This window comes from Danio rerio, chromosome 18 (genome assembly GCF_052040795.2).
Source record: "Danio rerio strain M-AB ecotype USA chromosome 18, GRCz13ab, whole genome shotgun sequence".
NCBI classification, from domain to species: domain Eukaryota; kingdom Metazoa; phylum Chordata; class Actinopteri; order Cypriniformes; family Danionidae; genus Danio; species Danio rerio.
Window position 1 is genome coordinate 35,580,522 of NC_141038.1, and position 14,621 is coordinate 35,595,142.

Genomic DNA, 14,621 nt, shown 5'->3' on the forward strand with positions numbered 1-14,621 from the left:
AGCAGCCGAGTATTTCAAAGAATTTCCCCCAAAAAGCTAGAAAGTTTTTACTATATCCGGCTGCTGGATATAGTAATTAAGGAATGAAGAAAGAGTAGGGGGCTCCAGTTGGAGCAAAGTTTGAAGCTGACTCCTGTGGAAGCCAGAGCGGGGGAGGGGGTTGGGTGGAGACTAGTGAAGGGGGGCCATAAGGGGTGGGCGGGGTTGGCTCATTAAGAGTCAAAAATGCTCGAGGAACACTCCAAACGGAGATAGAGCAGGGAAGTGGCAGCGCTATATATAAATTTATATGTATATATGAGAGAGTATATAAATATATATATATATAATGGGATAATCTAAGGCCTGGAGGGGGTGATCAGGAGACTTCTGAGTCAGAATGGGCGCTGCGGGAGTTGGGTGCAGCAATTTTTTATTTTGCCATCTCTAGCAGAAATCGTGAAGTGTGATTTGGGCGGTGGAGATTTCTGCTAGAGGGTGAGTGGCAAGTTTGGCCAGACTCTTGCTGGAGTCGATGCTCGTGGAACACTCCGACTGGAAATGGAGCGGGGAGTGACAGCGCTCTATATAAATATATATCTATAAACGAAAGTCCATAGATATACATATATAATGAGTTTCAGTGGCCTGGGGGGGGCAGTGACTGACCCCTGCGGGGGTCGGCGCCCGGGGAACAGGGCAAGCTGGCCTACTCTAGCAGGAGTCTGGGAAAGGGGATTTGGACAGTGAAGACTCCTGTTAGAGGGTGACGGGATAAGTTAGGTGCTCGAGGAACACTCCGTTAGGAGATGGAGCGGGGGAGTGACAGCGTTATTATAAATATATATCTATGTACAGGTGTATATATATATATATATATATATATATATATATATATATATATAAAGATTGCTTAGGCCTGGAAGGGACGGTGAGACGACCCCTGCGGGGGTCGTAGCTCGGGGTAACAATATGTGAATATGGTATCAAGGGTGTGGCCTGTATAGGCAGAAAGTATCTTTGCGAAGAGTGTAAATACATTGGGAAAGGATGAAGAGTGTGATGGGTTGAATGAGGGCAGTTTCAGGAGCTGGCAGTCTTGAACTCTAAAATGGAAAACAAGAGAGAATTAGAAATAAAATCTTAGCAACATGGCACATGTACAGCAGACATGATTAATTGTATTGGCTGATATTCGTGGGAGGAGTCTTCATAAGTGTATGGATGATTGTGAATGGAAGCGCCTTTGTTAATGCATGTTCCAATACTTAATGTCACAATGTGCCAGGGTTGTAGAAGTGGGCATTTGTCCTCCTGCAGGGTGGTAATTAGAAGGAGAACTGAGCGTATGGGGCGTTTCTATGCTGGAAGTCCAGGAAACCTCTTGGAGAGCTGGTGAGATGATGATGGAGTGGAGTTTAAACCCCTTACTGATATAGAAGTTTTTAAAACTCAAATGTATTTAACACAAAGTATAAGTATGAAAAGCTACTCCATGGCCAGAAATGTCCTCCTCTTGTTTGTTGCAGTCGAGCAGGAAATTGTTTTCTTACTGTCATTATAAACTGACTGACATTCAGGTGTATTGATATGAGAGTCACAATTGGCGTGATACAAAAGGGTTTCTGCTTGATGTGTAGGTTGTCTATCACTTGCTGGGTAATACTCATTACAGAATTTTTTTTTTTTTTTTTTTTTTTAAATATATGTATATATAATTATTAATAAAATGTAAATATATCAACTGCCTACATCAAACTTAAAAAACGATGTAGCCACTTAATAGGAACTGTGTGAATGTAATGTTTATCATGGCTTTACTCCATCCATGATAAGTAACATGTCTGTAATCTCAACATGATTATTTGGCCGGAATCAAAGTCTCTGCACGCAGTCCATTCATGAATTTGTCGGGAGAGAAGGCGGGACCGTCTCCAGTTTTGGAAAGCTCATTGGATGGTGATACTTCCCCTTTAAGCTATTGGCTCCTTGGAGTCACGGTCAAGAGTTCAGAGTGCAAAGGCCGGCGGCCATTTTGTAGATCAGATCGCTACAATGTTTATGCGTGAAAGTATGGCTCCACTCTGACCAGCAGCTGGTTTGGATATCAGTGCACCTTTTCATGGATGTATATCGACGAATGAAGGTGTTATGGAATGATGTTTATGGATTAGATTGCCTGGTCATTTGCCTTCGAACTATTTCAGCTGTCAGAATGTTATGGATCTGCTGACCAGCGGGAGGCTGAGAGGTGAGTTCTTCATTTAAAGCGTTCTATTCACGCTGATCTCGCCAGACTTCCCTTTAAAGCATGCACGTTACCGAAAGTGGACCGTTAACGTTAGGTGATCTGTGAGTTCGGCTCCTCTCCGGTGGCTTGAATCGCCGGCGTCATAAGTTTAGACAAAGTTGTGGCTTGTGTAGCGAGGGGCAGATGAAGTAGAAGATGGAAGAGTTGATATGCCGGCTTCTTGCGGGGGTTCTGGCTCGATTGCTGGCGAGGCAGCTGCTGGAGTTTTGGGGAGAGCGGGGTTCTGGTTGGAGAAGTTGTTGTTGTTGATTGTTTGTTCTTCCATGCCAGAAGGTTGAATGATGCTGAAGCGTAGTTTAAATGCTGGAGCGTTTGTAGCGGGAAGCATTCTTCCAAAATGAAGCAATGGGGAGAAAGTGATCCATTTATACTAAGCTAGGATCATTCTGATTGGATTATTACTGATTACGGATGAGTGGCCAGCGGTGCACAATCATATCACGTGCTCCTCTCGAAATTAGTTTATGAAACTTCACTTTGAGGAGGCGGCAAGGACGTGACGAACGATCGAGTCACCGATGATGGCCACATCGGGACCCGACTCGCGGAGAGGGGAGAAGCGGTTCTCCGTGGAGATCTCGAACACAGGAGGAGACGTTCTGCCCCGGGATCTGGGAAGCACCTTGCGCGGCTGCACCCAGGCGCCGTGGTAGCCGGGTGTCGGCGTGAACGACGCCTGGCTGAGCCGCGCCCCGGGTGCGCTGGGCCTGGACAGAGAAGGACGCGGGGTTGAGGTAGAGGGAATGATGTGGTTGTAATTTCCACGTACCTTAGGTGATGAGACGGCCTTAGCATTAGGTACAACAAGAAGTTGTTCCCGTAGCCGCGACCGTCTCACCACCAGTGCCCGGATCTGGGACTCCACTTCTTCCAGCTCCAGCTCCAACGCCTCCATCGATGCTTCTCCTGCACACAAGGACAGAGACGGAAGCGACATTTTACGGGGTAAAGAGCAAAGCCAGTAAGTCAAAAGTGTATGGTAAAAGAGGTCGGTAGCTTTAGCTGACCAGCGGCGCTAGCAGGCTAAAGCTACAAACAACAGGCGGATGCTCGAGGGACAGACCGTTTTTAAAGCAGTTTTGTTTGTATAAATGTATTAAGGGTTTGGTCACCCTAAGTAGGAAAGACAAATACTTAGCGAATGAGGAAGAATTGTCATAATAATTCTTATAACTTTGTTTACGTTTTTATAATTAGTCTAATTTGCCTAATTTAACCTATAGTTCAGCTTTTAAATTGCACTTTCAACTGAATATTAGTATTTTGCTAAATGACTAGTAAAAATGTGTTATTTAAAAAAAAATTTTTAAACAGCACTTACATACATGTTTGCAGAGACTCAATGAATTTGTTTGGAAAACTTCAATTGAAGTTAGTAAAAGTGGAATTAACAGTATAGTATAAAGGCTTTCCTAAATAAATGTATAAATCATGTAATTTTTGTGTTTTTTATTATTACTACAGATTTGGAGCAACATGAGGATCAGATTATTATAATTTTTTTCCCCCCCTATGGATGAAGTTTGAATATTTTAATTGTTTTTATTAAACGATATGTGCACAATTGTAATAATTGTAGGCAGTTGCTTTGAAAATATGCTATGCACCAGGGGTGTCAAACTACTGGAGGGCCACAGCCTAGCAGAATTTAGTTCCAGCCCTGCTTCAACACACTACCTTTAGATTTAGTTTGATCAGGTGTGCTTAATTAGGGTTAAAGCTTAACTGCACTGTTACCCTGTAGATTATGCAGTAAATAACTGTGTGTGCGTGTATTTGCATGTGTGCTTTAAAAATATGCTATATACCATGGGGGTCAAAATCCAAGTTCCTGGAGAACTGCAGCGCAGCAGAGTTTAGTTCACACCCTGCTTGAACATTACCTGTAGATTGCTAACAAGCCATAATTAGTTTGATCAGGTGTGTTTAATTAGAGTTACAGCTTAAAGTCCCTGTCACACTGCACTTTTCTCCCTTTAAACTTCCATTCATACGCATGTGAATGCAGAATGCAGACCTGGAATGCTAGCTCATGCGAAAAATGTCACTGTTAGCAGCATTGGAAAGTTCAAGCTTGGAGAACTCTGACCTGCGAAATCACATCATGATTGCTTGAGACCAATCAAAGATCAAAACATGACCTGTCTGAACAAAAATTTAAGCTATGGACCAGTCGCTTGCTTTTTTAAGCTCTAATCATTTTGTTTAATCCCACTTCTTTTCGCAGTGCCGTATGACAGAATTTTGCATGCTCAAACGTTAGTGTGACCACAGCCTTACTGTGCAGACCTGTAATACACTGTTAGACCTTACCAGGCTTTTTTACAGAAGAACACTGGCAACACTGTTGCCAGCTACTCACTGCAAAAGTTTGGTTACAGTAAGTACCTGGCAACAGTGTTGCCAGTTAATTACTGAAACTGAATCCTTACAGTGAGTGGCTGGCAACAGTGTTGCCAGTTGTTTACTGTAACTGAACCATTGCAGTGAGTAGCTGGCAACAGTGTTGCCAGTTGTTTACTGTAACTGAACCATTGCAGTGAGTAGCTGGCAACAGTGTTGCCAGTTAATTACTGTAATAGAGCAGTAGTGGTAACTAACTGGAAACTGTGCACAGTTAATTACTGTACTGTAGTGTTACAACTCACAGCATTATACTGCATACAAAATAGTATGTCAAGGTGTTACTTAAATTAATTAGTATTCTTACCTGTTATTAATTCTTTAAATTAAGTTGTAAATTCTGACAAATTTATTTTATTGTTTATGCAGCAAACAAATACAAAACAGAAAATGTATAACAAAAATTAAGAAATCAGCAGATATAAATATCATCTTACATATTACTGAGAGCCCCAGGTCTGCACAGAAAGGCTGCAGTCAAACTAACGTTTAAGCATGCAAAATTCTGTCACATGGCTCTGCGAAAAGGAGTGGGATTAAACAAAATATTTAGAGATTGAAAAAGCAAGCAACTGGTCCATAATTTTTGTTCAGAGAGGTCATGGTTTGATCTGTGATTAGTCTCAAGCAATCACATGATGTGATTTCGCAGTTCAGAGTTCTCCAAGCTTGAACTTTCCAATGCTGCAAACTGTAAAATTTGTCGCATGAGCTTGCATTCCAGGTCTGCAGCATTCACATGCGTATGACTGGAAGTCTAAAGGGAGAGAAGTGCAGTGTGACCGGGACTTTAAGCTGTAACTCTAATTAAACACACCTGATAAAACTAATTAAGGCTCGTTAGAAATCTACAGGTAATGTTGAAGAAGGGTGGGAACTAAACTCTGCTGCCCTGCAGTTCTCCAGTAACTTGGAGTTTGACCCCTGGAGATCTACGGTCCTGCAGATTTCAGTTGCTACCCATATCAAACACACCTGCCTGTAATTATCACGTGGTGTTCAGGTCCTAATTAATTGGTTTAGGTGTGTTTGATATGGATAGCAACTGAAATCTGCAGGAACGTAGATCTCCAGGAACAGGATTAAGCACGCCTGGTATATAGCATACTTTAAAAGCAACTGCTAACATTTATCACAATCACATATCCAATAAACACACACACACACACACACACACACACACACACACACACACACAAAGTGCTGCAGTGAAATGTGTTACTCTCTCCTCAATGCTGACCATGCAAAAAAAAAAAAAAAAAAAAATGAACAGCAAAAAACAAAATAATTATTTTAAATTTTAAAGTTTTAAATAATTAAAAGCTCTGTCAAATCTCAAAAAGTTTAAAATAATTATAGAAAACAAAAATAAAGTTGGCAACACCGAAAAACCAAAGGATCCAATCTTTTATTGTTATAATTATCTCATGACAACAAATTTTTTATTGTTTCAAATATAAATTCATAGGTGGAAACACTGCTCTGAAAAATACTTAGCAACAAACTCACAACCTGGGACCGGACAGGGGAGCTTTTGTGTGTGGATGGCTGTGTATCATGTTTTTGTGATTCCCTGTGATAATGTGCACATGTTCCCTTACTGAGATGATGGAATTTAATTTTGGCTTAGTTGCCAGAAAGATACATACAACTTTTAGCATCTGTACATTATGGCAGTATGCAATATCCAATAAATACATATACTTAAACAAAAGTAATGTAAGAAGTTATATGAGGAGAGGCTAACTAGCTAACAATGTAGCTTTCAAGTACACATTTCAAGATAACAACAATATAACTTAAAACACAGCCTTATTTTATAAACCCTCAAAAACATTTGAACACATTTTACTTACTCATTGTAGATTCTTATTTAAAGCCTAAACATATCAGACTCAACATCTCAATTGATAGACAGAGAATAGAGCACACTCAGCAGTAAACAAATCAAACACCTGGCTCTCTTAAAGGGCCAGCATTTTCTGAAAACTCTTTCTAACACCTTTGTGTTTAGAATAAGACGGACAGCCTGTGGGAGTGTGTGGTGATGCCTAAATCATTGTTTTTTACAGTTATTTACTGCACAATCTACAGAGTAACAGTGCAGTTATACTAATTAAACACACTTGATCAAACTAAATCTAAAGGTAGTGTGTTGAAGCAGGGCTGGAACTAAATTCTACTAGGCTGTGGCCTTCCAGGAGTTTGACACCCCTGGTACATAGCATATTTTCAAAGCAACTGCCTACATTTATCACAGTTATGCACATATTGTTTAATAAAACAATAAAAATATGCTATAATATAAACTTCATCCATAGAATATAAATAAATAAATAATCTGATTCTCATGTCGTTCCAAATCTGTAATAAAAATAATAAAAAACACAACAAATATCATGATTTATACATTTATTTAGGAAAGCCTTTATACTGTTAATGGCACTTTTACTTGCCAGTTTTCCAGACAAATTCTTGAGTCTCTGCAAAATTGTATGTGCGTGTTGTTTAAGATAGATATATATATATATATATATATATATATATATATATATATATATATATATATATATATATATATATATATATATATAAAATATAAATATAAAATACTAATATTCAGTTGAAAGTGCAATTACTTAACTATAAGTCAAACTAGGCAATTAGATTAGATTAATTATAGAAAAAGTAAACAAAGTTATAAAAATTATTGTGACAATTTCTTTGCTCTGTGTGAATATTTTTGCCTTTAAATGCATTTCGTCCATATCTTACACTTACCTTTTAATAAGCTCTGTGGCATTGGTTGACTCCTGATACTCCATGTTAAAAACATAAAAGGAACCAAAGAAAACACAGAGATAAAATAAATATAAAATAGCAACATAAAGCATCAGAATAGATGGGGCAGTAAAGGTTGAACAGTAATTTACTATTTATTATCACAGTAAATATCTGTAATGGTACATAGAGTAAACTACTGTAATTTATTCTTTGCACTACAGAATTTCATACAAATCCTGCTCCTTTTACAGTAAAATACTGTTTCTTTTCATTACAGCTAAACACTGGCTATTTTACAGTTATTTACTGCATAATCTACAGTAAGGGTTAACAGTGTATGTAAGACGATATTTTTATCTGCTGATTTCTTAATTTTGTTATACATTTTCTGTTGTATATTTGTTTGCTGCCAAAACAATAAAATACATTTGTCTAATTTTTTATGCCTTCTATTTTTAATAACAGGTAGGAATACTAATTAATTTTAGTAAGACTGTGACATACTATTAATGTGTATGCAGTATAATGCTGTGAGTTGTAACACTACAGTACAGTAATTAACTGTACAGAGTTTCCAGTTAGTTACCACTACTGCTCTATTACAGTAATTAACTGGCAACACTGTTGCCAGCTACTCACTGTAATGGTTCGGTTACAGTAATTGACTGGCAACACTGTTGCCAGCTACTCACTGTATTGGTTCAGTTACAGTAAATAACTGGCAACACTGTTGCCAGCCACTCACTGTAATGGTTCAGTTACAGTAATTAACTGGCAACACTGTTGCCAGTTACTTACTGTAACCAAACTTTTACAGTGAGTAACTGGCAACAGTTTTGCCAGTATTCTACTGTAAAAACACCCGGTAAGGTCTAACAGTGTATCTACTGCGCCACTACCTCGCCCCCAATGAAGGACTTCAAAAAGCTTACAGCACCTGGTATTCCCAGGCGGTCTCCCATCCAAGTACTAACTAGGCCCAACCCTGCTTTACTTCCAAGTTAAGATGAGATCGGGCATTGCCAGGGTGTTATGGCCGTAAGCTACCATAGACATGTAAACACAAAATGCATTAATCTCATACATTGTTTTTTTTTAATTATTTATATGGAACCATCCAGCATCTTAAAACAGCATCTTTTAAGCAAAGTAGTCCCTTGCCTGTCTTCACAAATAAAATAAATGAATAAACAATTATAATGAAAAAGTAACAACACAAGTCAAATAATCTAAAATTCCCTAAAGGTTAATAATGTTTACATGTTAATACCTAACTATATTATTTAAGTGGATGTTGACAAGATGTCAATATCCATACCAATTATTTAAAGACTGTAAACTTTTAAAAATGTATACATAAAGACATGCAAGGAAAACTGATAAAAACTTTCAAATGAACAATGTTAATGCAATAAAAATAATATTTGAGATAAATGCATTTCGTTTTTAGATGTCTATGGTAAAGCCAAAACAGAAATCAGAATATCTACCAAGGTTTTTAGTCATTCATAGAGTTTTAAAGTCAAAACTTTTGCACCTTCCTGGACAGATTTGAATTAGATTTAAGAAAATTTTAATATGTTGAATATTTTATGTGTTTAAAATATTTACGTATGATCATAACACAGATGATTTCCTTTACATTTCTCTATGTTATAGCAAAAAAATTCTTGCCGCAATATTCAACAACAATATTGCATATTTTCCCAATATTGTGCAGCCCTAATGTGTGTGTGTGTGTAAATTAGGGGTGGGAATTGGTAGTGGGATAAATTCCTACATACATTGCAGTGCAGACATTGACAATGATAATTATGACAATATGAAAATACATTTTTGACATAAATGCAAAAGGTGAAATTCTAAAGCAGGGGTCACCAATCTCGTTCCTGTAGGTTCGGTGCCCTGCAGGGTTTAGCTTCAACTTGCCTCAACAAACCTGCCTGGTTGTTTCGAGTATACCTAGTAAGACCTTGATTAGCTTGTTAAGGTGTGTTTGATTAGGGTTGGAGCTGAAATCTGCAGGACACCGGACCTCCAGGAACAAGTTTGGTTATCCCTGCTCTAAAGCATGATAGAAATACAAACCCATGCTCTGGATTTTGTTTGTAGTAATAAGATTAAGACATATTTCATTATATTAAAGGTGCAGTGGGTGATTGTCTTCAGATTTTTTTTTTGTTGTTGTGCTAGTTGAAAGTCTCTTCAAAGTCCAATAGTAATGATTACAGTAAATGATCTGAATTTGTTTATTTGTATTTTTTTGTAACAGAAATAAGCTCATTTTATGAATATTAATAATCAACAATAACGGTTTATTCTTAATTATTAATATTCCGGCTTAAGCTTCAGTCAATTTGGTCAAACAAACATATGATTGTATATAATGCTCATATCATGCTCGCGCGACCGAGCGGATTCCCAGATTATGAATATTAATTATCAACAATAACGAATTATTATTAATCATTAATATTCCGGATCAATTTATTGTTAACTTGACCAAACAAACACAAGCAGAGCCGCCGCTTTTCCGAGCAGACACGGTAATGACCTATTCATTTCAAAGGGAATTTGATTGCTACTTTTTGTGAAGTAGATTAATCATTCAAAAGTTTTAAACAACTTATAATAGCTAGGCAGGGGGAATCTGTATTTCAGTGACATTTTCTCATGAGGCAAACAATACAATATATTTGATTATAATGGAATTAATTGACTAGTAAGACGTAACGAACAAACAAACGCACAAACATACATTAAACACAGAACAAAGGTAAACCACGTGGAGATATCGGGTCTATATGGGACTATAAAACATGTACGAACAGAGAGAGAGATATAAAAATAGAAATATAGATTTCAGATAAAAAAGTGACAAAACTTTCAGTTCCACACACACCATTAAGGACCACCAAGATTATAAAAAACACCTTTTTGATAAAAGGGGCACAGCTTAATCGCATAACTAAAAGTACCTGGACTTAATGTCTGGGGTCTCTCTCTTTATGCTTCCGTCCTGATGAAACTCCTTTGATGTCCTTCTTGATGCGTTGAGTTTGTAATACAGTTCTGAGGAACGCGATCGCAAACTTTAAACTGAGTTTACTTTGCCGGAAAATAAAGAAAAGCGTGGCGGGAAAAAGTCCATGCGGCTTAGAAAAGCCGCGTGGCCCTCAAAGGGGCCACCGTCAATAATGTTCTTTGTTCAGACGTTCTCTCGGGATGTTTGGGGAGAAGTCTGGTTATACCTGCGGGTCACGTGACAACCCGTTCAGCATTCTGACCAATGATTTCAGGACAAAGTTTGCGCGCGAACCCTTCCTTTGTCTTGAGGCTGCTCGTATGCAAATTTGAGTGTCCGCCCAAAGCATGCGGACAGGCATTTAATACAGGGGATTAAAGAATAAAGCAATGCGAGTTATGATCTTGCTCTATGCATCATGTGTTGAAAAATGTCAGCAGAAACCCATTGGTACCAAACATGGGGGGTTTAAGGGGAACATGCATACAGGTTATAAGAGAGGTTACACAGGTAAGAAAAGTCAGAAATGAGATACAGAGTTTACAAAACATAACACTTTAGTCTTGTGCTGGTTCAGGATTTTTTTGAGTTCATTTTCTTTCTGTCGGGACAGCCTCGTGGGTGTGTGTGTGTGTGTGTATTTGGGCAGGAATGTCTTTGAAGTTCCAGGCTTAGTAATCCAGGGACACTGGAGAGATAAGTCTGTCGGGTGTATCCAGACTTGTGGAGCCAGCAGTCGTAAACCCGTCCTGGCGACTAAACCCAGACCGTGATAAAATCAATAAGTAATTTTATCTGTGGACTGTACGCTACACATTATTTTCTGGGTAAAGCATAAAACTAAAAAATGTTCATCCAATTAAATAGAGTCGGACCGTCATCTCCCATAATTCTGATAAGCAGGTGTGGAGAGGTAAGCGTGATCAAACACCCAATAGGGGGGGAGAGCATGCTAGGAGCCCGGCGGCTAATCAGCAGGTCAATCAGAAATGATAAATAACACCTGTCTTTCTAGTGATTGGGCCGGAGAGACTGCCTTCTTAAGGAGAACGGGAGGAGCAGTCGGGAGAGAGCACACACACGCACAGACACAGCCTACAAGTGGTGTGCATTAACATAATAAAAATATATTGCTTACCTGATATCGCCAACCCTGTCTTCTTCTTCCCACACAACACCGAACTTTACTACACAGGTCAGACTGTCAGCAAATGTAGATTCGGACTTCTGCGCATCTGTTCACGCAGATTCGCCATTAGCGCGTGCCTGTCTGCATCACAAACTTGCGCGCGAGCGAGCTGCTGGACGCTCTTCGATGCCAAGTCGGAGCCGGAGGTGCTGAAGGACAGCCAAGCTCGGGCCGATTACTGTAAAGCCAGGCGCGAGTATAATTCGCCCTTAAAGCAGCCGCGCAGTCACGAGACGGACCGGGAGAAGTTAAATGCTGAATTGAAACTTTTAAAAACCTGAATCAATATTGGAGTTACTTTAGCACGCTGGAGGAAGGAAGACACCATGGCTGAAGTATTACTGTTAGACAGGTAATGTTCTGTTTTTAAACTATTTTAGTCAGGCTAAGCTTATGTTATGCTTGTGTTAGCTAAGCATGTTCTGTTATGAATGACTTGCATGCACAGACGTGATGTTAAGCCACTGAAATCTCCCGGTGAAAGATTGATGTGATTATTTTGAGTTTCATAAGGTCGTTTGACAGCATCTATAATGTAGATTTATATTTAGTTTAACAACAAAACATCAGTAAATAGCGCTATTCCGCCTAGACTGCTTTATTGAGCTAAAGTTGCTTTTATATTCAAATTGGGTCATTTTAGAACAATGACAGCCTCCCTATACTGTTTACCATGCTACTCTAAATATTCGCTCTGAAATAGCATGTAAGTGTGGCAAAGTAATAAATGTAATTCCTTTACGGCGCTGGCATTAACTGGCGAATGACCTTAACTAGTGGGTTTTCTGTCTGCTGTTGTGATGTGGTGCGCGCTCGCAATTTCAGGGGGTGTGGCTTTGAATCGCAGTCCCTCCCCTCCGTCCAAAGGTAATATGCTAAGCGGTTAGCATTTTGGCAGATCACCTACTGCACCTTTAATTTGTTAAATACTACGTGTGCAGTTTTTGTTTGTTTATACGAAGGTTTCTATAGCTAGTATTTTGTCAGTGATGCAGATTATGGATAAGCTACATTATATAAAAAAAAAAAAAAAAACTAAACGATTTAATTAGGTATTGATGAAACAAAATATAACCTTGTTGCCTACTATACGCAAAAATAAATCTTTAATCGTTGTTCTTAAGAATTTGCAGTTAAAATGTAAAACAAAATAAAGCGGGTTTTAATTTTAATTGTTGCCTCATGTTAGTTCAGACCTACTATATAATTGAGTTCACTCAAAAATGAAAATTCTGTCATCACTTAATCCATTTCACTTCACAAAATCGGGATTGGTTTCTTTCTGCTTTTAAACACAAAACATGTAACTAATAACATAGTTGTTTTTCCTACAATGTATTCATCAAAGGCGGCAACACCAAAGCAAAAATACTAATTTATAAAATTAATAGAGCTGACACAAAGAGTGTAACGTTTCTAGTCACACGGCTCTTCATCAGACTCTAAACGTAACACGCTTTGTGTCAGCTTTTTTAATTGAATAAGTTTGTATTATTGGAGCTTTGGCTTTGCCGCTTTTGATGAAAATTTAATATGCACCTTTTGCGTTTTTTGGCTGAGCACCCAGTTAAGAGGGATGTGCGTGCTTTTTTCATTTTCATTTTTCAGTTTTTCATTTCTTACAATGTATGTCAATTGATACTGGTTTTATCTTTCTTTAAAATATATTTTTTTTATGTTCAAAAGAAGAAAGAATTTATAAAGGCTTATAACCACTTGATGTGAGTAAATATACTGTAAAAATGTTAATTAACAGTTTCTGTATTTTGTGTTCATTTACGGTTATTGCATTATGGGATTTTGATCTCTGCTCTGTCAACTTTTGATGTTGAAAATTCAACTCTACATTTTATGCAAAACTGACTCTTAACAATTTAGTAGTTTGAAATAATATAATATGTTTAAGAAATAATATATAGAAAAATAAGTGTAAAATAGCAGGAAATGTACTGCCTGTTTATTACAAGGTGTTTGTTGCATACAACACCAACATAGAGAATATTGACTTGACACTATTAAAAATGTTAACAAATGTTCAACTTAAGGATAAAAGTTGTTGGAAGAAAGATCAATGTCTCATACTGCGATTCAAAAGCATAATAAATGTGGGAGAAAAAAAATCACAAAATATAGTAATCTGCTAATTAACTGATATGTTTGTATTGAGTACATTTTCATCTTTGAGTGAATTATGCACACAATGCTGATGCCTTTTTCACCTGGTCTCATATCTCAAAATTGTAAATCTAGAACTATTTATCACCTTGCAGCTCAATGTTCCAATTACTTGTGGTCTTTAAAACGCAGTTTAACCTTGAGCAGGGCTCAGTAATCAGAAAGGTCCAGGGCCAGCATGAAACATGGTCAGGACAGTTTGTCACTTAAGTTTAAAATTTGACTCTGAACATTTTTCAAAATGCATGCAAATGTAATCATACAATCAAGAAGCAGCATGACTGACAAAAATAATGCCTAGTTCAGACTGCGTGATTTTAGCCCCGATTTCGGCTCGCTGACAGGTTTTGAGAAATCGCCGACAAATGCCTGAAATCACAGGCAAATTGGTGCTCATGCACGTGAGTGACAATCACACAGTATGAACTATCAACGACGCGATCTGAGAGAATCGCCGATGAGTCGCCGATGCCTGCGAGATATTTGGCATGCTAAATATCTGGAGCTGTCGGCGATTCAAATCATGCCATGTGAATTGAGTTTTGACTGAAAATAACATCAGCCATCGCCTACAGCCAATGAGAGAGCGGCATTCACTTGCGTGTTGGTGTGTCTATAACTGCTGCAGACCAGCGGGAGGCTGGGGGAGAAGTTAAAAGCGCTCTTTTTCGGTTTATTTTGACTCACGAAATGGAGGAAAAACCCGTGGAGGTTTGACAGGACACAGGAGCAACCGTGTCTGTTTGACGTTTAAT

General features: G+C 38.3%; 1 protein-coding gene, 1 long non-coding RNA gene and 1 pseudogene across 2 annotated transcripts in view; all 3 read right to left on the reverse strand.

Annotated features, from left to right (window-relative positions):
- Positions 1-2,640: 2,640 nt before the first annotated feature.
- Positions 2,641-5,938, reverse strand: LOC147832880 (uncharacterized). The gene is made up of 2 exons (XM_087293299.1): positions 5,572-5,938; positions 2,641-4,129 (listed from the first exon to the last, which is right to left on the reverse strand). Exon 2 carries the CDS (start codon positions 3,225-3,227, stop codon positions 2,763-2,765), a length of 465 nt encoding a protein of 154 aa, XP_087149425.1. The 5' UTR covers positions 3,228-4,129; positions 5,572-5,938; the 3' UTR covers positions 2,641-2,762.
- A 144-nt stretch (positions 5,939-6,082) lies between these two features.
- Positions 6,083-14,621, reverse strand: part of LOC147839782 (uncharacterized) — a 58,486-nt gene continuing 49,947 nt past the window's right edge. The window contains exons 2-3 of the long non-coding RNA XR_015515114.1: positions 7,475-7,506; positions 6,083-7,057 (exon numbers count right to left, since the gene is read on the reverse strand). This is a non-coding gene — a long non-coding RNA (uncharacterized LOC147839782). The remainder of the gene's footprint in view (positions 7,058-7,474; positions 7,507-14,621) is intronic.
- Positions 8,403-8,521, reverse strand: LOC137488372 (5S ribosomal RNA; annotated as a pseudogene).